The sequence below is a fragment of the Cydia fagiglandana genome, chromosome 23 (genome assembly GCF_963556715.1).
Source record: "Cydia fagiglandana chromosome 23, ilCydFagi1.1, whole genome shotgun sequence".
Lineage (NCBI taxonomy): Eukaryota > Metazoa > Arthropoda > Insecta > Lepidoptera > Tortricidae > Cydia > Cydia fagiglandana.
Genome location: NC_085954.1, coordinates 752,555 through 775,117, shown reverse-complemented (window position 1 = coordinate 775,117; position 22,563 = coordinate 752,555). Strand labels below are relative to the sequence as shown.

General features: G+C 53.6%; 1 protein-coding gene across 1 annotated transcript in view; it reads left to right on the top strand.

Moving 5' to 3' along the window:
- Positions 1-22,563, top strand: part of LOC134675738 (uncharacterized) — a 272,173-nt gene that overhangs the window by 47,689 nt on the left and 201,921 nt on the right. Inside the window, exons 7-13 of the mRNA XM_063534048.1 lie at positions 2,435-3,007; positions 5,979-6,060; positions 7,730-7,854; positions 10,037-10,134; positions 12,602-12,789; positions 13,213-13,385; positions 14,354-14,476. Of these exons, the coding sequence (XP_063390118.1) occupies positions 2,435-3,007; positions 5,979-6,060; positions 7,730-7,854; positions 10,037-10,134; positions 12,602-12,789; positions 13,213-13,385; positions 14,354-14,476 (1,362 nt within the window). The remainder of the gene's footprint in view (positions 1-2,434; positions 3,008-5,978; positions 6,061-7,729; positions 7,855-10,036; positions 10,135-12,601; positions 12,790-13,212; positions 13,386-14,353; positions 14,477-22,563) is intronic.

The following is a 22,563-nucleotide window of genomic DNA, read 5'->3' as shown; positions in this document are numbered from 1 at the left end:
GTAAATTGATGCCCATGATAGCGAATTTCTCAATAATGTCACTTTTCTACGCATTATTTTTTAATAATGAGTGATAAGAAAAATTTAAGTGCAAGTCATATATGTATAGAGATAATATAACTTGTACCTTTTAAAGTACCATAGATAAAATAAATGACTACTACTGCCAAGGGTTCAAGCTAAAAAGCTTTAATCTTTCTCTTGTGCATAGTTTTGCTTCAATTTCTTTTACTTTTTCCAAATATTATCTGACGAGTTCTATTTCCTATGCCATACGCTTAAAATTTACTCCAAAATTCAAGACATGAATATATCTGCGTGAGCTCTTTCCTTGTTTCGAATCAAACATTGTGTTAATCTTCATTCAATGTTTGCTTGTTATACATTTAATTTACCAAGCACAGAGTATGGATTCATTTTCAGTGCAACATCACGTGTAAAAATAGTCACAGTAAATTTGTTATTAGTAGACCATTTTTGCTCACTTAATTCGATGGTTTATCACTATTTTGCAGCCATTTATTTTGATTTCAGTATCACAAAAAGTTTTTATTTTGGGCCTACAAAATTGCAATTTCCACCTATGTGTCGTAGTTAAATGTCATATGTGTCTCCTACTGATTTAAAGTGAGGTTACCGAAGCACGAAAGGCACAGACAAGACATCCTCCAGACTGAACATTGTTCTACCCCCTCTGCCACAAATACGGTAGTTTCACTCCATTTTCGAGTCGAAAGTGTCTTTGTGTGACGTCCGTGTCCTTGAACGGACCAATGACTGCACGGGACCTCGCTCACCTCGTCCCCCGCACCCCCGTATTTTTGGCAGCATCGGTGTCATGAAATAATTGCTCTAAACTCCGTCTCGAGGATTCCTAGTCTATGACGAAAGGTCAATGCATCAAGTTACTCGTGCCCGTTGGCCGTACTTTAATTCTTTAGATAGTTTTAGAACAATGGTACGTAAGTGGAATACTAAGCATTTTTTGGGCTCAAACGAGGCGAAAGTGTATTTGTCAATGTAACACGGTACATCTAACTCCTAACAGGGTCGACCATCGGTAAATAACTCCATGTGGTTCAATGTGTTCTTTGAGAAAAGGGCCCCCAGGGTCCTTTTTCTAAAGAACGACACAGTCCGATTCCATGTTATCATGTCCGCTTCTGTGCATGTTTGTTCGTGACGTCCGGGTGATATTATTTATATTGTGCTAAGGGTTGTTTTTGAGTGATTTTTCTTTTTGAACGGTCGGTGAACGACTTTGTAGCAAAAATGCTTTTGTTTGGATCGAGGCAATATAAACATTTCAATAAGTATTATTGTCCTTAAGAAAAAATAAATGTAAATCGTATACATAAAATGAAAACCAAAAATGAATGTTTTAATGAAGTTTGACATTCGTATGTATTTAAGACTAAAATTTATTTTCGATACAGCATTCATATTCATACTTATAACAGAGATTGTGTATGATGTATTTAAGACATTTTCACGCTTAGAATCTGTTATTATTATATAATAATATTAATAATTATGATTCGAGTAAAGTTTTAATTTGTAATAAAAAACAAACTTGCATAGAAACAGACATCAAATTAATACGAATAAGCTTTCGCCTCACACTGTGGGGGTGGTATCTGCAACTTTGAATAAACATTGCAGTATTTTATAGAAACACTATTTCACTGTGTTGAGATATCGTTACCGAAAACTAGTTTTATATAAATTGTCATATTTGGTGTTAATTTTGTTACTTTACTTATTGATAAAACATCCGTTTATAGTAAAATACTGTATTTAAAAAAAAATCTCTCATCATCATCATCATCATCAGTCGTTCCCTCAATGCTGAGGATCGTGACATCATGTCCTAATGTTGCTGACCAGTCTCTTCCATAGGCTTCTGTCACCCGCCATATGTACGGCCATATGTAAAAAAAATCTCTATCCAATTATTTATTTAAACGAAATTGTTGACTTAGCTGCACATTTGTAGCAAAGACTTTGATTGCCTGGTCTAAAGAAATAGTCGTTAAAAATGTATGTAAAATATTTTTGAACTGTGTCTCTAAGTAAAATGGGCATACGTTGTAAATGCTATATATAAAGTCTCATAGTCTGATAATACTGTTTTATTTAGCCTTAGTTATTATTATTTGTTAGCCGGTTATGTCCCACTGCTGGGCAAAGGCTTCCCTCTCTTTCTTCGACGCGTCTATTTCTATGACAATATTAGGCTAATCTTTCCGATAAGACGTCTCAATTATTAATATTGCCATAAAGTTCCGATCGTAATGTCGATTTGTAATTTTATCAATTGAGACAAGACCAAATTTTGCCCGGATTTTTGCCTTAAACTACACCAAAACACATTCGGTATCTCAGCACAAAATATTGCAATGTCCACGCTTTGTAATTAACACAATTTCTATAGCTCGAACCGTCGCCGGCCACTCCGCGACTCTCAAGAACCAAGACCAACCTCGACAAGCCAGCCGGCTCACCGCCACCAACCAGCTTTCTTAGCGGCCTACCTAGATCTCTGAGCAACTTGACCGGACAAAGCTTAAGGAATCTAAGGACTAGACAAAACAATAAACAAGAAAACACACCACCTTTGGTCAGACAAAACTCAGATGAAACTAACAAAAGACGACACGTACACAACAACACGGTTCCAATGGTCCCTACAACGTGTCTGGATAACACACCCCCACCGTTACCTCCAAGGTCTATTGAGCGTCCGAAGCGAAGTCCGCTATCGCCAAACATGACTCCGATGAATCCTTTAGCGAAACCGAAACCGAGCTCCTCCGTCTCACCGGCTCATAAGTATTATAAAAGAGATAGAGGATCGCCGATGCATCAATCCATGCCGTCGTATGAGAGTCAGAAGTTGAGGATGTCGTCTCATTCGTTGGATGGAGAGTTAGATGGGCCACAGCCTAACTCTATAGCTCTTCAGATGAGCTATCCGCTGGTGAATGTCCCGCCTCCGCCGTTACAGGTATAGTGTTGTTACGAGGTAGCGAGGTTATTTTACATGGGGATTCAGTGAGCGTTGCGAGTTTTATAGTAATATTTTTTTTGTTTAATCTTGGGGTTTTGATGTAGAATTCTCTGCGGGGTATTCTTAGTTAGAATTCAGAACTAAGTATACAATTTTAATGTAGGATTCTTAGTTTTAAATGAGATAAAATAATTTCGCTACCAAGTGACGAGTAACCTTGTAACTCCACTTAAGATGGCCTTGTTCTTTATTAATTGGTGGAGTGAAAAGCAAGGTTGAAAGAATCGGTTTCACATAGATTAAGCTGTATAATGGGCGCATATTAAATACATTAGAAATTTACTTTTTTATGAAGATGTAATTTTTCATAAATATTATTTTAATAAAACTATCTTTGTACGAAGATTTTTACCTACATATATAGTAACACGTTTTCATTGCTATTGGTGTAAATTGTGTTGTGTCCCAATTTTCTTTACGATTTATGTGAAATTCGATCTTTAAAGTTAATAATTAATTTGACTTCTTATTTCGGCCACGGGAATAATTCTTCAACTTTTGTACAATCACCAGACAGATATATCGGAGCGGCAAAGATGCTCAAAAATATCTGAAGAAGCACTTTAACACCTTGACAATAGAGGCGTGTTCAGATATTTGTGAGCGCCTTGGTCGCTCCGATATATCTGATGGCGACTGTACAATACGGTAAATGTTGTCGTTACATTGTATGGTGTCTACTGTCTCCTGAATATGTCTGTGGCTTAATAAGGAGGTCAATTTCATGGCTATGTTTAACGGTGAAGGTCTTAAAGTAATTGCATTAATTTTTAATTGCCAACGCTTTTTACACTGTATTTATTTATTTCACTTTAATCTTACGATCTGGCACTTTCAATATGTTGCGACCCGTTTTTTTTTCCAAATTATTATTTGTGTGTGCTTTGTGATATCTAACAATTTGTATCGACTTGTGACTAACAACGCAATATACATTGGTTTATAAATTATAATTTAATTACACAAACGAGTCTACCGCGATATAATTTCATTGTTTTTACCTTTTCCGACGTTTCAGCTGAGTTGCACCAGCTTTGGTCACGGAAAGACTCGAGTGGAGTAAAGGTAAAAACAATGAAATTATATCGCGGTAGACCCGTTTGTGTTACTAAATATGTGTACAAAACGCGTTTAAAGTGTTAAATTTTAATTTATAGGTATTTTAGGGGTCTATGTGTAGGTTATATTGATACCTCATATTTATCATTACTCTAGGTTTAGTATAATTGTATTCCGAGATATCAATACACCTTGAAAATACAGATGTAGTGTATCATTATTTTCCATCGTATTTTCACGGCAAAGTACGAACGTGTCTTGCTATTTCAGTCAGTCTCGGTACAAAAAGTACTAATGTTGACTGAAGTAGCATGACAAATACGAACGTTTCCGACAAAATACGATGGAAAACAATTATGCAACTACATCTGTATGTCAATGTCAATCAACTACCCAATATAACATAAACAATAGATACCGTAATAGTTTATTAAAACTGCTTACAACAATTATAAAGCATATGGTACATATTTCTACTTAATGACACTAATGTCCAAAGAAATATTTCTTTGCCCCTCGATACCGCAATGATGACAATATGAGATCCCAAGTGTCCTTCATATTGGAGAAAGATGTATTTATTTTTAGAAAAAGGATACATTTTACAATACGTAGGCTGTTCCATAAGTCTTGCAATGGAAGGAATCTAACAAGCTTTGACATGTATGACTGAGCGTATGGTTATCTGCCACTAATTACAAGTTCTTACATGATGTGTTTGCTGAGCCTGCCAGCAGTGATAGTCGGTAAATAGATCGAAACAATTGTGAAAAGGGTAACCGCGAGCACAGAGTGATTTTCTATTATAATTTCAAACGTGGATTATCTTACCAAGAGTGCCAGGAGGAAATGTTCGGTGCTTTTGGTAAAGAGTGCCCTTCCGTTTCTACCGTATTCAGGTGGTATAAGGAATTTCAAAGAGGCAACTATAATTTAGACGACGACGAAAGACCGGGCCGACCCTTTACAAGCAGGACCCAAGAAAACATAGACGATGTTAGAAAACTGATAACTATTAATAGGCGAATTACGTGCAGGCAGATTGAGGACATTCTCCACATTAGTGCATCAACACTTAATTAAATTTTACACGAAGACTTAAAAGTTAAAAAGTTATGTTATTCTCTCTGGGTCCCTCATCTGGACAGTTAGCACTTCCACCATCATAAAGCTCCTGCTCATCGTGCGATCAGAATTCGGGAGTTTTTGGAGCAATCGGGGCTTACTGTGCTGTACCATCCGTCTTATAGCCCCGACCTTGCACCGTGCGATTTTGGTCTCTTCCCGCTGATCAAGAGCCAATTAAAAGGACGACGGTTTGCAACTGATGACGAGCTATTGAGTGCATGAGATGAAGCCTGCGCCACTGTCATAAACGAGCGGTGGAAGATCATGTTTGATACATGGTTGGAAAGCATGCATAAGTGTATTAACAGTGATGGTTTTTATTTTGAAAAAGCTTAATAAGAAGTTACACTTTTGCAAGACTTATGGAACAACCTACGTATAAACATAAAACCCCTTGATTGTTCTTGTATACTAGGCTACTGCGAAAATCGAGGTTCGCAAATTGCGGGCATCTTTCTCTGTCACTCTACACCTTCATTGGAGTAAAAGAGAAAGATCCCCGAAATTTGCGAAATCCGATTTTCGCGGTAGGCCCTCTGGTCTTTAACAGTGACATTAAATGTATCAAGGTACTTTTCTGATTTTGTAGGATCTTATTACTGTTTTATCGAATTTTTGTTTTATGATTTTCTCTCATAATGATTTGGGTAGTGGATTGACACAATTTGTACTATGTACTTGTGTGCAAAACTACGTATATGACAATTTTATTACATTGCAGACGGACGACAGAACAGGGTTGCCGATACTGCATGTTAGGAGTCAATCGTCGCCCGAGCATTTAGACCACGGGCTACCCAGGTGTAAGTACTATCACAGAATAAATAATAGTACTACCGTATAGAAAGGAAACTTCCTACAAAACCGAAGTTTGACAGCGGTTCAGGGTCAAATCATGCTGTCCCTTTCTAATATATGGCACTATCCCTTTCGGCTATTTAGGGTTGTCAAAATTCAAGTGTAAGTACTGTAAAGTGTGCTTTTTCATCCTTACTTGTCCTATCATGTAAACAAACACTTTTCGAAGACATTATCACACTTTTCTCTATAACCCTTCGAGTGGCATTGTTCTCCTCGAGGTCTCTACGGTAAGTGGCGGTGGCCGCGAGGAGGACAGAGATAACAAGCCCGTTGAGTGGCGCAGCCATTTTGGAAAAATATACGTCAAGTGGCGGGGCCTCAATGGGTGATCATCGCGAATTTGGCGCGTGTTAGAAATATGACCGTTTCCCAAAAAAAATTATGAATGATATATATAAACTATATATCACTGAATTCAGCATAAAATGGGTTATTTGATTGTATACCAATGAATTCTGTTCTATTTATGTGAATTATGCTAGACTTGTTCTAATCTCATATTACCAATATTTTTCTACTTTCATGTAAAAATACGTACAATTACGAAATAAAACAATTGATTGTAGAAAAAGCAGTCTTTATGACAAAACAATACATTTAACACGATTCACACAGTTTATTTCACTTTTTATCAGTGCGTATTCCGTTTGAATGTTCGCGGCTCGACGACGGTCGGCGCGTAATGGGCGAGGTGGGGCAGGAACATCACGTCATTTCTAACAAACTTTGTTTTACGCGGGAATTCGATCGTTAGGAAATACCATCCTTGTTTATTGACAAATGCATCTTGCAAGAGTGAGCAAGCAAGGCATAGTTTTAACGGTTTTATTTTAGGCGCGAAATGCAGCGTCGCACAGATGCCGCGAGACGGTCTGCCAATTACGGGCTTGTTATGACCGAACCTTCTCGCGGCCTCTGCCACGCAGAGGCATATTAAAAAAAATGGCCGCGCCATTTCTCCTACCGTTCAACCGGAGGTTTAATTACTCAATAATCATCACTTAAAATGTTGTTGCATATTTAAATAAACTGACAGAGTATTGAAATCAACCAAATAACCACTGAAAAATATCATTTCTATAGCCGCATCAATAAAAGTCTGTTGCGGATTTGATAGCCCACGCAGAGTAAGTGTTATTTATTGTCATAATTTCATAGAAGTTTGACGTTTAAAATGACACTTGCACTGCGTGGGCTATCAAAATCACAGCAGACTTTTTACGGTCTGATTCTAATAAGATTTTCATCAATAATCGCAGTAACGAACGGATCGCTTCAAAAACATTTGACATTCATTACGATGTTTAGATTTTTTATGGATTTCACGTTTGTTTATTTACATGATAAGACACGTAAGGATTAATACACTTTACAAAACAGTAGTGTTTTATTAAGTTATTTTGTTTCGTTATAAAGTAGGCCTTCCTAAACAACTTTTACAATAATACCAACCGAAAAGCAAAAAATATAGCTGAGAGACAGTTCAAAAAAGTCAGAGTATGATAGATCAAGCTATAATAGCTTAATGGCATACTTTTTAACATCGGTTTTTCTTCATTATACAACTGTTAACTGAAGTACAATAATCATTATGATGCACCATGGTTCCAGCGGGCTGGGCTTGGGGCGCGCCGCCGCCGGGCACGCCGCCGCCGCCCTACGCGCACAACACGCAGCCGTGCGCCGACCCGCAGCGGGCCATCATCTCCATGGAGGAGGATGACTCGCCCGCCTGTGTGAGTATACTTGGTCAAACCGATGTCCGCAGCGGGCTGGGCACAACACGCAGCCGTGCGCCGACCCGCAGCGGGCCATCATCTCCATGGAGGAGGATGACTCGCCCGCCTGTGTGAGTATACTTGGTCAAACCGATGTCCGCAGCGGGCTGGGCACAACACGCAGCCGTGCGCCGACCCGCAGCGGGCCATCATCTCCATGGAGGAGGATGACTCGCCCGCCTGTGTGAGTATACTTGGTCAAACCGATGTCCGCAGCGGGCTGGGCACAACACGCAGCCGTGCGCCGACCCGCAGCGGGCCATCATCTCCATGGAGGAGGATGACTCGCCCGCCTGTGTGAGTATACTTGGTCAAACCGATGTCCGCAGCGGGCTGGGCACAACACGCAGCCGTGCGCCGACCCGCAGCGGGCCATCATCTCCATGGAGGAGGATGACTCGCCCGCCTGTGTGAGTATACTTGCTCAAACCGATGTCCGCAGCGGGCTGGGCACAACACGCAGCCGTGCGCCGACCCGCAGCGGGCCATCATCTCCATGGAGGAGGATGACTCGCCCGCCTGTGTGAGTATACTTGCTCAAACCGATGTCCGCAGCGGGCTGGGCACAACACGCAGCCGTGCGCCGACCCGCAGCGGGCCATCATCTCCATGGAGGAGGATGACTCGCCCGCCTGTGTGAGTATACTTGCTCAAACCGATGTCCGCAGCGGGCTGGGCACAACACGCAGCCGTGCGCCGACCCGCAGCGGGCCATCATCTCCATGGAGGAGGATGACTCGCCCGCCTGTGTGAGTATACTTGCTCAAACCGATGTCCGCAGCGGGCTGGGCACAACACGCAGCCGTGCGCCGACCCGCAGCGGGCCATCATCTCCATGGAGGAGGATGACTCGCCCGCCTGTGTGAGTATACTTGGTCAAACCGATGTCCGCAGCGGGCTGGGCACAACACGCAGCCGTGCGCCGACCCGCAGCGGGCCATCATCTCCATGGAGGAGGATGACTCGCCCGCCTGTGTGAGTATACTTGCTCAAACCGATGTCCGCAGCGGGCTGGGCACAACACGCAGCCGTGCGCCGACCCGCAGCGGGCCATCATCTCCATGGAGGAGGATGACTCGCCCGCCTGTGTGAGTATACTTGCTCAAACCGATGTCCGCAGCGGGCTGGGCACAACACGCAGCCGTGCGCCGACCCGCAGCGGGCCATCATCTCCATGGAGGAGGATGACTCGCCCGCCTGTGTGAGTATACTTGGTCAAACCGATGTCCGCAGCGGGCTGGGCACAACACGCAGCCGTGCGCCGACCCGCAGCGGGCCATCATCTCCATGGAGGAGGATGACTCGCCCGCCTGTGTGAGTATACTTGGTCAAACCGATGTCCGCAGCGGGCTGGGCACAACACGCAGCCGTGCGCCGACCCGCAGCGGGCCATCATCTCCATGGAGGAGGATGACTCGCCCGCCTGTGTGAGTATACTTGGTCAAACCGATGTCCGCAGCGGGCTGGGCACAACACGCAGCCGTGCGCCGACCCGCAGCGGGCCATCATCTCCATGGAGGAGGATGACTCGCCCGCCTGTGTGAGTATACTTGGTCAAACCGATGTCCGCAGCGGGCTGGGCACAACACGCAGCCGTGCGCCGACCCGCAGCGGGCCATCATCTCCATGGAGGAGGATGACTCGCCCGCCTGTGTGAGTATACTTGGTCAAACCGATGTCCGCAGCGGGCTGGGCACAACACGCAGCCGTGCGCCGACCCGCAGCGGGCCATCATCTCCATGGAGGAGGATGACTCGCCCGCCTGTGTGAGTATCATACTGATATCAAGTACATATCTATTTGAGTTGTGGCGTCTCCTCTAGCTGTCGCTGCCAACGTCGTGCCATAATAATCTAACAGATGGCGTTAGGGAGCTAGAACGCACAAACTACTAAGAAGATACTACGTTTAGAACGCAATTAGTATGAGACATACATCGCGCTTACGGAGTTATAATGTCAGTTTCTATATAACTTCCGACCAACTCTCAACGGACTTCGGTCGCCAGGTATAACACCCGCCTGGAGAGAGTACTCTCTATTGCCTCTCTGCCTTCTACAGAGTAAAGTTGTTGCGCTGGTGATTCACTATTATAAGTATTATAAGTTATAACTTATGTTAACGTTATTCATATTTGCAGGAGACATCGAATCCCGGCCTGTTCTCGAATCTTCGAACGGTGTTGGACTCCAAGGCACGAACGGCGGTCCTGCTCAACTGGCTTTTAGGAGAGAGAAGGTAAAATACATACATTAGTAATTTATTATGATTTTTTCTATTACTTATACAGAATGAAATTTAATTCACTGGCCAAATTGAAACACCCGAAAGAACTCGAAAAAATATTAAACACGTGTTTTTTCTTTTAATACCGCTCAGTACATTTTTTTCGAAATAACTCATCATCAAGTTGTCCTAAAAACCTCGTACGTTATGGTGAACCGACAACTACCCACTACACCCGCTTCTCTCTTATCAGTTAAGGTCATTGACACCCCGCCCCTCCCGCTGTTTGCAATAGCGTCACCAATTATGAACCCTATTGCAGCGAGATAAGACGCTTCCCTACATAAATTGCTAATTCTTTAACGGGCTTAGAACCGTCAAAATGCAAAGGCAACCCATTTTTAATCTAAAATATTATTTCTGACTAATGATTATTAACAAAACGTCCGTGGCTTAAAAACAATGAGTAAAAATAAAAACTAGGTCAGGAATCTTTGCATTCAGGCGTATTTAAAAAATTGAATCAACTTATGTACTTACATTTGATTAAAAGTCGACGCAATTAACGAAAGTCCCACGAGATGGTACTCTTGGATTCAATCCTTGTCTGCGAAGGCGTGGAACTGATTCCATTTCGTATAATCTTTGTGCACCACGTAAACACTCACCACTTAATAAATAACACCGTACCATTTCCTAATATTCCCGGTTCGAAAACATTTTTTTAAACCTTAGTACGCGCGCGATTATTATTTTAAGGTTGGCGAGTGACGAGTGACTAATCATTTATGCTAATCGTTATGTTTAGCGCGGCATGGTTTAGACTACCCTCGAAATTGATAAACCTGCCTGCCATCGCCAACACTAACTAGGTGGACCCTATTGCAACGATTATAAGGTTTAGTGAAGGTCAGATAAGGGTTTTGCTGATGTTGTTGTTAAAACCTACTATTAGGTTTGTTTACATTTGTGGTAATAGGGTGACCACGACTCGTGGAAAATATTTAAAATTGAAAAATGAAAATTAAAAAAAATGTACTCTTTTTTTTCGCTAAATAGATTCCTTAAGTGTAACCTAGTGCCTGGAATGAATATGGCCAGTGATTTAAATTTCACCCTGTATAGGAAAAAATGGAAAATTTTACGCTTCGGGCAGGACTTGAACCCGCAACCTCAGCAATCCGTATCGCAGACGTATCTGCTTGTTTAAAAATTGGTTTTATTATGATTTATTTAAAGAAAAAAGAACTAAATTTCATCCAATATTTTTTTCGTATATTGTTGTTATAGGCAAGCTTACAATAAAATTTTAAATAATCATTTCTGCTAGCATTTTTGACATTAATTCGTTTCAGGATTTTTATTCCTTTAAGTCTGTGTAAAAATTAATATAAAATATTTGGTTCTACTTCTATATCGTAATAGCTATCAGCAATTTCAGCCAATTGCGAAGGTTTTATAGGTATCGTCGTGCATACAGTAAACAGCCAATTCTTGAACCTTACTGCAAAGACATAAGGTCTACGAATGGTCAGTTAAGAGCGTTGCTGTTACTAATTGTAGCCGTGGCCAGGCGTGTCTCACTCCGCGATTTCGTCGCTTTGCTACAGGTACCTAAAAGTGCATCCGTTCGGCCCCAATTTTGGGGTTTGCCATAAGCCGCGCGTGGCGCTGTCGCCACCTAGCGGCCATATCTGTTCTGATCGTAACAGACGCGTTTTGTTAGAGAGTGAGTCTTCTGTACTTAGTACTATTATTTATTCTGTGCCGTGGCGAACAAATAAATAAATCAATAGATATTAGAATATAATACTGTATATGATTATTAATAATGATTGCGAATTTTAGTTGCTTTTTTCCTGTTCTGAAATGAAACGAGCCTAGCGAAAATTGTAATTGTTTTGAAATGAAATGAAATATACAGATAGGTAGAGTCAATAATATTATGTCCAGATAATGTCAATACCTTATACTAGTAGGCATGCAAAATATTTTAAAACCTATTTACATTATATTACAATAAATTATATAATCAATTACAATAACATTAGATAAGAATAACAATAGCGTGGGAACTATAGCCCAAGCCCTCTCGCGCATGAGAGGAGGCCTGTGCCCAGCAGTGGGACGTTTATAGGCTGAAATTATTATAATATGAGAATAACAATAATTTATTAATATTCACGATGAAAATAGATCCAAGAATATAATTGATTAATTATAAAATGTCACTGTTTGTATGTAATATCAATGTTTAATAATTTTATGAAATGCTTGTAACGGTATGGAATATTAAATTTCTTACTTCAACCATACTGATACGTCGTCGCCCAAATCTACTGTTTAATTTGTCTAGGTTTTTATTTGTAGTTTCTTTTTATTGTACATATTTTATTTTGTAGTTTCACAGTGCCTTGGTTTTACTGTAATGCTGAGTTAATTATTAGATTAATAAATAATTAAATACTTTTTTTTACAGATGCGCTTGCGCCACCCTTCTCCTCCTCATCACCGACGGCTATCGCTCCGCGCAAGGCGTGCCCACGTCCACCCTCCGTCGTTGGGCCTACGAGATACAATCCACCTTCCTGGCACCAGCGGCCGTGTTACGACCCCCAACTCTAGACCCGCAGGCGGTTAAAGAGGTCGAAGATGCTTTACATGACGGTAAGTCATGGTAGTCGTTTTTGAGGTTTTCGGGGTAGTCGAAATTGCAGTATAAAAAAATTTGGTTTGCTCTGTGTATGAGGTCATGGTAGTCGTTTTCAGGGTTTCCGTGGTAGTCTAAGGTCCCTTCCAATCGTTGTTGGGCTTATGACATACAATTTGATTTTTTTTTACCTGAGTTTTGGGCGATCCTAAATCCCTATATCTTGAAAACACCATGACACTGTTTCGTTGTTAGGGTTCTCAGCGGTGCTATGAATCAATAAATAATTGCATTTGTAAACCCAACATTTATACATATTATTTTCTATTTTGGTAGGGTTATTCTATCTTGGGATACTATTTTACTATTGCTAAACCACTGTTGCACGTTTTTTTTTAATGTATCTTTATGTTTTAGTTTCTTATTTTTTTTATATCCAGATTACGATAAAGAAGAAATACTCCGCAACGTCTTCCGAAAAGCGCGACAGAAGGCGAAAGAAGAGATGGCGCAACAACTCAACGAGTTTCAAGTGAAAAGACAAGTCGGCCTAGGAGGTCTCTACGGGCCGGATGACGCTCAGATCGAGAGATGCGTCGTTGACAAGGCTCAGGTAATTACTAAGAAATCTCTCATCGTCATCATCATCATATCAGCCAGAGGACGTCCACTGCTGGACATAGGCCTACCCCAAAGATTGCCACAATGACCCGTCTTGCGCCACCCGCATTCAGCGGACTCCCGCGACCTTTACCAGGTCGTCAGTCCACCTTGTGGGGGGTCTACCCACGTTGCGCCTCGTGGTCGCTACTCTCTCTAAGAAATCTCTATATCGAGCAAACCCCCGGGGCATCGCTATTTTGAAAAATATTTGATTATTGAATTGATAAAAAAGTTATAACTAATTATCAAATTTGCACTAAATTTCGCGAGTATCGGTCAAGAAATGCGAGTTTTACAGAGAAGAATACTTTAAGCATAGAAAAATAATCACCAAAACGTTTGTTATTTTCGTAGTCGACATTTAGCGTTAAATAGTGGAATTATCAGTACTGCTATTTGATAATTGATGTCATCATGTGTGTTGCGACTGACGAAAAGTGTTTATTGTTCATTAATTTACAACTAATATTACAAGCAGAAGGAGTTCCGGTTAATTCGTTTATATATTAGATGAAAATTGTGATGCATTAGATTTAATTTGTTCGTCGTGACACGTATTATTGAGTAGCAGTACTGATAATTTTGCCATTTGACGCTAGATGTCGACTGCGGAAGTAATACGCGGTTTGTAACAAAACTGATGTACGGAATGAGCACTCCTACGGTTACTTATTTCTTAAGTGAAGAATTAAATCTGTCGCTCGGGCCGGTCTGGATCCGGATGATACTCGAAATACTCGAACCGAGGCCCACTCGCATCATCCCATTGATTCGGGGTTAAGCCGGTTAAATCGTTAACACCCACCGTCAGATTGTACCGGGAACCGTGGGAACTCCAGGTTTAACCGGTTATCCGCTGGTTACTATGTCTAATAGTATGTAGATAGATTGTTGTGACCTGTGTGCGTGTCGTTGCAGGAGCAAGTGATAGTGGAGCGGCTGCTAGTACAGTGTCTCTCCGGCGTGGCCGGCGCGGGCACCGGCGGCGCGGGCGCGGCCGCGGGCGGCTGCGGCGCGCGCGCGGAGGGGAGGGCCGCGCTGCTGGCCGCGCTACAAGCCGCCGCCTTGTATCTGCAGTGCAGGTGTGTATGTGATAGTGGAGCGGCTGCTAGTACAGTGTCTCTCCGGCGTGGCCGGCGCGGGCACCGGCGGCGCGGGCGCGGCCGCGGGCGGCTGCGGCGCGCGCGCGGAGGGGAGGGCCGCGCTGCTGGCCGCGCTACAAGCCGCCGCCTTGTATCTGCAGTGCAGGTGTGTATGTGATAGTGGAGCGGCTGCTAGTACAGTGTCTCTCCGGCGTGGCCGGCGCGGGCACCGGCGGCGCGGGCGCGGCCGCGGGCGGCTGCGGCGCGCGCGCGGAGGGGAGGGCCGCGCTGCTGGCCGCGCTACAAGCCGCCGCCTTGTATCTGCAGTGCAGGTGTGTATGTGATAGTGGAGCGGCTGCTAGTACAGTGTCTCTCCGGCGTGGCCGGCGCGGGCACCGGCGGCGCGGGCGCGGCCGCGGGCGGCTGCGGCGCGCGCGCGGAGGGGAGGGCCGCGCTGCTGGCCGCGCTACAAGCCGCCGCCTTGTATCTGCAGTGCAGGTGTGTATGTGATAGTGGAGCGGCTGCTAGTACAGTGTCTCTCCGGCGTGGCCGGCGCGGGCACCGGCGGCGCGGGCGCGGCCGCGGGCGGCTGCGGCGCGCGCGCGGAGGGGAGGGCCGCGCTGCTGGCCGCGCTACAAGCCGCCGCCTTGTATCTGCAGTGCAGGTGTGTATGTGATAGTGGAGCGGCTGCTAGTACAGTGTCTCTCCGGCGTGGCCGGCGCGGGCACCGGCGGCGCGGGCGCGGCCGCGGGCGGCTGCGGCGCGCGCGCGGAGGGGAGGGCCGCGCTGCTGGCCGCGCTACAAGCCGCCGCCTTGTATCTGCAGTGCAGGTGTGTATGTGATAGTGGAGCGGCTGCTAGTACAGTGTCTCTCCGGCGTGGCCGGCGCGGGCACCGGCGGCGCGGGCGCGGCCGCGGGCGGCTGCGGCGCGCGCGCGGAGGGGAGGGCCGCGCTGCTGGCCGCGCTACAAGCCGCCGCCTTGTATCTGCAGTGCAGGTGTGTATGTGATAGTGGAGCGGCTGCTAGTACAGTGTCTCTCCGGCGTGGCCGGCGCGGGCACCGGCGGCGCGGGCGCGGCCGCGGGCGGCTGCGGCGCGCGCGCGGAGGGGAGGGCCGCGCTGCTGGCCGCGCTACAAGCCGCCGCCTTGTATCTGCAGTGCAGGTGTGTATGTGATAGTGGAGCGGCTGCTAGTACAGTGTCTCTCCGGCGTGGCCGGCGCGGGCACCGGCGGCGCGGGCGCGGCCGCGGGCGGCTGCGGCGCGCGCGCGGAGGGGAGGGCCGCGCTGCTGGCCGCGCTACAAGCCGCCGCCTTGTATCTGCAGTGCAGGTGTGTATGTGATAGTGGAGCGGCTGCTAGTACAGTGTCTCTCCGGCGTGGCCGGCGCGGGCACCGGCGGCGCGGGCGCGGCCGCGGGCGGCTGCATCGCGCGCGCGGAGGGGAGGGCCGCGCTGCTGGCCGCGCTACAAGCCGCCGCCTTGTATCTGCAGTGCAGGTGTGTATGTGATAGTGGAGCGGCTGCTAGTACAGTGTCTCTCCGGCGTGGCCGGCGCGGGCACCGGCGGCGCGGGCGCGGCCGCGGGCGGCTGCGGCGCGCGCGCGGAGGGGAGGGCCGCGCTGCTGGCCGCGCTACAAGCCGCCGCCTTGTATCTGCAGTGCAGGTGTGTATGTGATAGTGGAGCGGCTGCTAGTACAGTGTCTCTCCGGCGTGGCCGGCGCGGGCACCGGCGGCGCGGGCGCGGCCGCGGGCGGCTGCGGCGCGCGCGCGGAGGGGAGGGCCGCGCTGCTGGCCGCGCTACAAGCCGCCGCCTTGTATCTGCAGTGCAGGTGTGTATGTGATAGTGGAGCGGCTGCTAGTACAGTGTCTCTCCGGCGTGGCCGGCGCGGGCACCGGCGGCGCGGGCGCGGCCGCGGGCGGCTGCGGCGCGCGCGCGGAGGGGAGGGCCGCGCTGCTGGCCGCGCTACAAGCCGCCGCCTTGTATCTGCAGTGCAGGTGTGTATGTGATAGTGGAGCGGCTGCTAGTACAGTGTCTCTCCGGCGTGGCCGGCGCGGGCACCGGCGGCGCGGGCGCGGCCGCGGGCGGCTGCGGCGCGCGCGCGGAGGGGAGGGCCGCGCTGCTGGCCGCGCTACAAGCCGCCGCCTTGTATCTGCAGTGCAGGTGTGTATGTGATAGTGGAGCGGCTGCTAGTACAGTGTCTCTCCGGCGTGGCCGGCGCGGGCACCGGCGGCGCGGGCGCGGCCGCGGGCGGCTGCGGCGCGCGCGCGGAGGGGAGGGCCGCGCTGCTGGCCGCGCTACAAGCCGCCGCCTTGTATCTGCAGTGCAGGTGTGTATGTGATAGTGGAGCGGCTGCTAGTACAGTGTCTCTCCGGCGTGGCCGGCGCGGGCACCGGCGGCGCGGGCGCGGCCGCGGGCGGCTGCGGCGCGCGCGCGGAGGGGAGGGCCGCGCTGCTGGCCGCGCTACAAGCCGCCGCCTTGTATCTGCAGTGCAGGTGTGTATGTGATAGTGGAGCGGCTGCTAGTACAGTGTCTCTCCGGCGTGGCCGGCGCGGGCACCGGCGGCGCGGGCGCGGCCGCGGGCGGCTGCGGCGCGCGCGCGGAGGGGAGGGCCGCGCTGCTGGCCGCGCTACAAGCCGCCGCCTTGTATCTGCAGTGCAGGTGTGTATGTGATAGTGGAGCGGCTGCTAGTACAGTGTCTCTCCGGCGTGGCCGGCGCGGGCACCGGCGGCGCGGGCGCGGCCGCGGGCGGCTGCGGCGCGCGCGCGGAGGGGAGGGCCGCGCTGCTGGCCGCGCTACAAGCCGCCGCCTTGTATCTGCAGTGCAGGTGTGTATGTGATAGTGGAGCGGCTGCTAGTACAGTGTCTCTCCGGCGTGGCCGGCGCGGGCACCGGCGGCGCGGGCGCGGCCGCGGGCGGCTGCGGCGCGCGCGCGGAGGGGAGGGCCGCGCTGCTGGCCGCGCTACAAGCCGCCGCCTTGTATCTGCAGTGCAGGTGTGTATGTGATAGTGGAGCGGCTGCTAGTACAGTGTCTCTCCGGCGTGGCCGGCGCGGGCACCGGCGGCGCGGGCGCGGCCGCGGGCGGCTGCGGCGCGCGCGCGGAGGGGAGGGCCGCGCTGCTGGCCGCGCTACAAGCCGCCGCCTTGTATCTGCAGTGCAGGTGTGTATGTGATAGTGGAGCGGCTGCTAGTACAGTGTCTCTCCGGCGTGGCCGGCGCGGGCACCGGCGGCGCGGGCGCGGCCGCGGGCGGCTGCGGCGCGCGCGCGGAGGGGAGGGCCGCGCTGCTGGCCGCGCTACAAGCCGCCGCCTTGTATCTGCAGTGCAGGTGTGTATGTGATAGTGGAGCGGCTGCTAGTACAGTGTCTCTCCGGCGTGGCCGGCGCGGGCACCGGCGGCGCGGGCGCGGCCGCGGGCGGCTGCGGCGCGCGCGCGGAGGGGAGGGCCGCGCTGCTGGCCGCGCTACAAGCCGCCGCCTTGTATCTGCAGTGCAGGTGTGTATGTGATAGTGGAGCGGCTGCTAGTACAGTGTCTCTCCGGCGTGGCCGGCGCGGGCACCGGCGGCGCGGGCGCGGCCGCGGGCGGCTGCGGCGCGCGCGCGGAGGGGAGGGCCGCGCTGCTGGCCGCGCTACAAGCCGCCGCCTTGTATCTGCAGTGCAGGTGTGTATGTGATAGTGGAGCGGCTGCTAGTACAGTGTCTCTCCGGCGTGGCCGGCGCGGGCACCGGCGGCGCGGGCGCGGCCGCGGGCGGCTGCGGCGCGCGCGCGGAGGGGAGGGCCGCGCTGCTGGCCGCGCTACAAGCCGCCGCCTTGTATCTGCAGTGCAGGTGTGTATGTGATAGTGGAGCGGCTGCTAGTACAGTGTCTCTCCGGCGTGGCCGGCGCGGGCACCGGCGGCGCGGGCGCGGCCGCGGGCGGCTGCGGCGCGCGCGCGGAGGGGAGGGCCGCGCTGCTGGCCGCGCTACAAGCCGCCGCCTTGTATCTGCAGTGCAGGTGTGTATGTGATAGTGGAGCGGCTGCTAGTACAGTGTCTCTCCGGCGTGGCCGGCGCGGGCACCGGCGGCGCGGGCGCGGCCGCGGGCGGCTGCGGCGCGCGCGCGGAGGGGAGGGCCGCGCTGCTGGCCGCGCTACAAGCCGCCGCCTTGTATCTGCAGTGCAGGTGTGTATGTGATAGTGGAGCGGCTGCTAGTACAGTGTCTCTCCGGCGTGGCCGGCGCGGGCACCGGCGGCGCGGGCGCGGCCGCGGGCGGCTGCGGCGCGCGCGCGGAGGGGAGGGCCGCGCTGCTGGCCGCGCTACAAGCCGCCGCCTTGTATCTGCAGTGCAGGTGTGTATGTGATAGTGGAGCGGCTGCTAGTACAGTGTCTCTCCGGCGTGGCCGGCGCGGGCACCGGCGGCGCGGGCGCGGCCGCGGGCGGCTGCGGCGCGCGCGCGGAGGGGAGGGCCGCGCTGCTGGCCGCGCTACAAGCCGCCGCCTTGTATCTGCAGTGCAGGTGTGTATGTGATAGTGGAGCGGCTGCTAGTACAGTGTCTCTCCGGCGTGGCCGGCGCGGGCACCGGCGGCGCGGGCGCGGCCGCGGGCGGCTGCGGCGCGCGCGCGGAGGGGAGGGCCGCGCTGCTGGCCGCGCTACAAGCCGCCGCCTTGTATCTGCAGTGCAGGTGTGTATGTGATAGTGGAGCGGCTGCTAGTACAGTGTCTCTCCGGCGTGGCCGGCGCGGGCACCGGCGGCGCGGGCGCGGCCGCGGGCGGCTGCGGCGCGCGCGCGGAGGGGAGGGCCGCGCTGCTGGCCGCGCTACAAGCCGCCGCCTTGTATCTGCAGTGCAGGTGTGTATGTGATAGTGGAGCGGCTGCTAGTACAGTGTCTCTCCGGCGTGGCCGGCGCGGGCACCGGCGGCGCGGGCGCGGCCGCGGGCGGCTGCGGCGCGCGCGCGGAGGGGAGGGCCGCGCTGCTGGCCGCGCTACAAGCCGCCGCCTTGTATCTGCAGTGCAGGTGTGTATGTGATAGTGGAGCGGCTGCTAGTACAGTGTCTCTCCGGCGTGGCCGGCGCGGGCACCGGCGGCGCGGGCGCGGCCGCGGGCGGCTGCGGCGCGCGCGCGGAGGGGAGGGCCGCGCTGCTGGCCGCGCTACAAGCCGCCGCCTTGTATCTGCAGTGCAGGTGTGTATGTGATAGTGGAGCGGCTGCTAGTACAGTGTCTCTCCGGCGTGGCCGGCGCGGGCACCGGCGGCGCGGGCGCGGCCGCGGGCGGCTGCGGCGCGCGCGCGGAGGGGAGGGCCGCGCTGCTGGCCGCGCTACAAGCCGCCGCCTTGTATCTGCAGTGCAGGTGTGTATGTGATAGTGGAGCGGCTGCTAGTACAGTGTCTCTCCGGCGTGGCCGGCGCGGGCACCGGCGGCGCGGGCGCGGCCGCGGGCGGCTGCGGCGCGCGCGCGGAGGGGAGGGCCGCGCTGCTGGCCGCGCTACAAGCCGCCGCCTTGTATCTGCAGTGCAGGTGTGTATGTGATAGTGGAGCGGCTGCTAGTACAGTGTCTCTCCGGCGTGGCCGGCGCGGGCACCGGCGGCGCGGGCGCGGCCGCGGGCGGCTGCGGCGCGCGCGCGGAGGGGAGGGCCGCGCTGCTGGCCGCGCTACAAGCCGCCGCCTTGTATCTGCAGTGCAGGTGTGTATGTGATAGTGGAGCGGCTGCTAGTACAGTGTCTCTCCGGCGTGGCCGGCGCGGGCACCGGCGGCGCGGGCGCGGCCGCGGGCGGCTGCGGCGCGCGCGCGGAGGGGAGGGCCGCGCTGCTGGCCGCGCTACAAGCCGCCGCCTTGTATCTGCAGTGCAGGTGTGTATGTGATAGTGGAGCGGCTGCTAGTACAGTGTCTCTCCGGCGTGGCCGGCGCGGGCACCGGCGGCGCGGGCGCGGCCGCGGGCGGCTGCGGCGCGCGCGCGGAGGGGAGGGCCGCGCTGCTGGCCGCGCTACAAGCCGCCGCCTTGTATCTGCAGTGCAGGTGTGTATGTGATAGTGGAGCGGCTGCTAGTACAGTGTCTCTCCGGCGTGGCCGGCGCGGGCACCGGCGGCGCGGGCGCGGCCGCGGGCGGCTGCGGCGCGCGCGCGGAGGGGAGGGCCGCGCTGCTGGCCGCGCTACAAGCCGCCGCCTTGTATCTGCAGTGCAGGTGTGTATGTGATAGTGGAGCGGCTGCTAGTACAGTGTCTCTCCGGCGTGGCCGGCGCGGGCACCGGCGGCGCGGGCGCGGCCGCGGGCGGCTGCGGCGCGCGCGCGGAGGGGAGGGCCGCGCTGCTGGCCGCGCTACAAGCCGCCGCCTTGTATCTGCAGTGCAGGTGTGTATGTGATAGTGGAGCGGCTGCTAGTACAGTGTCTCTCCGGCGTGGCCGGCGCGGGCACCGGCGGCGCGGGCGCGGCCGCGGGCGGCTGCGGCGCGCGCGCGGAGGGGAGGGCCGCGCTGCTGGCCGCGCTACAAGCCGCCGCCTTGTATCTGCAGTGCAGGTGTGTATGTGATAGTGGAGCGGCTGCTAGTACAGTGTCTCTCCGGCGTGGCCGGCGCGGGCACCGGCGGCGCGGGCGCGGCCGCGGGCGGCTGCGGCGCGCGCGCGGAGGGGAGGGCCGCGCTGCTGGCCGCGCTACAAGCCGCCGCCTTGTATCTGCAGTGCAGGTGTGTATGTGATAGTGGAGCGGCTGCTAGTACAGTGTCTCTCCGGCGTGGCCGGCGCGGGCACCGGCGGCGCGGGCGCGGCCGCGGGCGGCTGCGGCGCGCGCGCGGAGGGGAGGGCCGCGCTGCTGGCCGCGCTACAAGCCGCCGCCTTGTATCTGCAGTGCAGGTGTGTATGTGATAGTGGAGCGGCTGCTAGTACAGTGTCTCTCCGGCGTGGCCGGCGCGGGCACCGGCGGCGCGGGCGCGGCCGCGGGCGGCTGCGGCGCGCGCGCGGAGGGGAGGGCCGCGCTGCTGGCCGCGCTACAAGCCGCCGCCTTGTATCTGCAGTGCAGGTGTGTATGTGATAGTGGAGCGGCTGCTAGTACAGTGTCTCTCCGGCGTGGCCGGCGCGGGCACCGGCGGCGCGGGCGCGGCCGCGGGCGGCTGCGGCGCGCGCGCGGAGGGGAGGGCCGCGCTGCTGGCCGCGCTACAAGCCGCCGCCTTGTATCTGCAGTGCAGGTGTGTATGTGATAGTGGAGCGGCTGCTAGTACAGTGTCTCTCCGGCGTGGCCGGCGCGGGCACCGGCGGCGCGGGCGCGGCCGCGGGCGGCTGCGGCGCGCGCGCGGAGGGGAGGGCCGCGCTGCTGGCCGCGCTACAAGCCGCCGCCTTGTATCTGCAGTGCAGGTGTGTATGTGATAGTGGAGCGGCTGCTAGTACAGTGTCTCTCCGGCGTGGCCGGCGCGGGCACCGGCGGCGCGGGCGCGGCCGCGGGCGGCTGCATCGCGCGCGCGGAGGGGAGGGCCGCGCTGCTGGCCGCGCTACAAGCCGCCGCCTTGTATCTGCAGTGCAGGTGTGTATGTGATAGTGGAGCGGCTGCTAGTACAGTGTCTCTCCGGCGTGGCCGGCGCGGGCACCGGCGGCGCGGGCGCGGCCGCGGGCGGCTGCGGCGCGCGCGCGGAGGGGAGGGCCGCGCTGCTGGCCGCGCTACAAGCCGCCGCCTTGTATCTGCAGTGCAGGTGTGTATGTGATAGTGGAGCGGCTGCTAGTACAGTGTCTCTCCGGCGTGGCCGGCGCGGGCACCGGCGGCGCGGGCGCGGCCGCGGGCGGCTGCGGCGCGCGCGCGGAGGGGAGGGCCGCGCTGCTGGCCGCGCTACAAGCCGCCGCCTTGTATCTGCAGTGCAGGTGTGTATGTGATAGTGGAGCGGCTGCTAGTACAGTGTCTCTCCGGCGTGGCCGGCGCGGGCACCGGCGGCGCGGGCGCGGCCGCGGGCGGCTGCGGCGCGCGCGCGGAGGGGAGGGCCGCGCTGCTGGCCGCGCTACAAGCCGCCGCCTTGTATCTGCAGTGCAGGTGTGTATGTGATAGTGGAGCGGCTGCTAGTACAGTGTCTCTCCGGCGTGGCCGGCGCGGGCACCGGCGGCGCGGGCG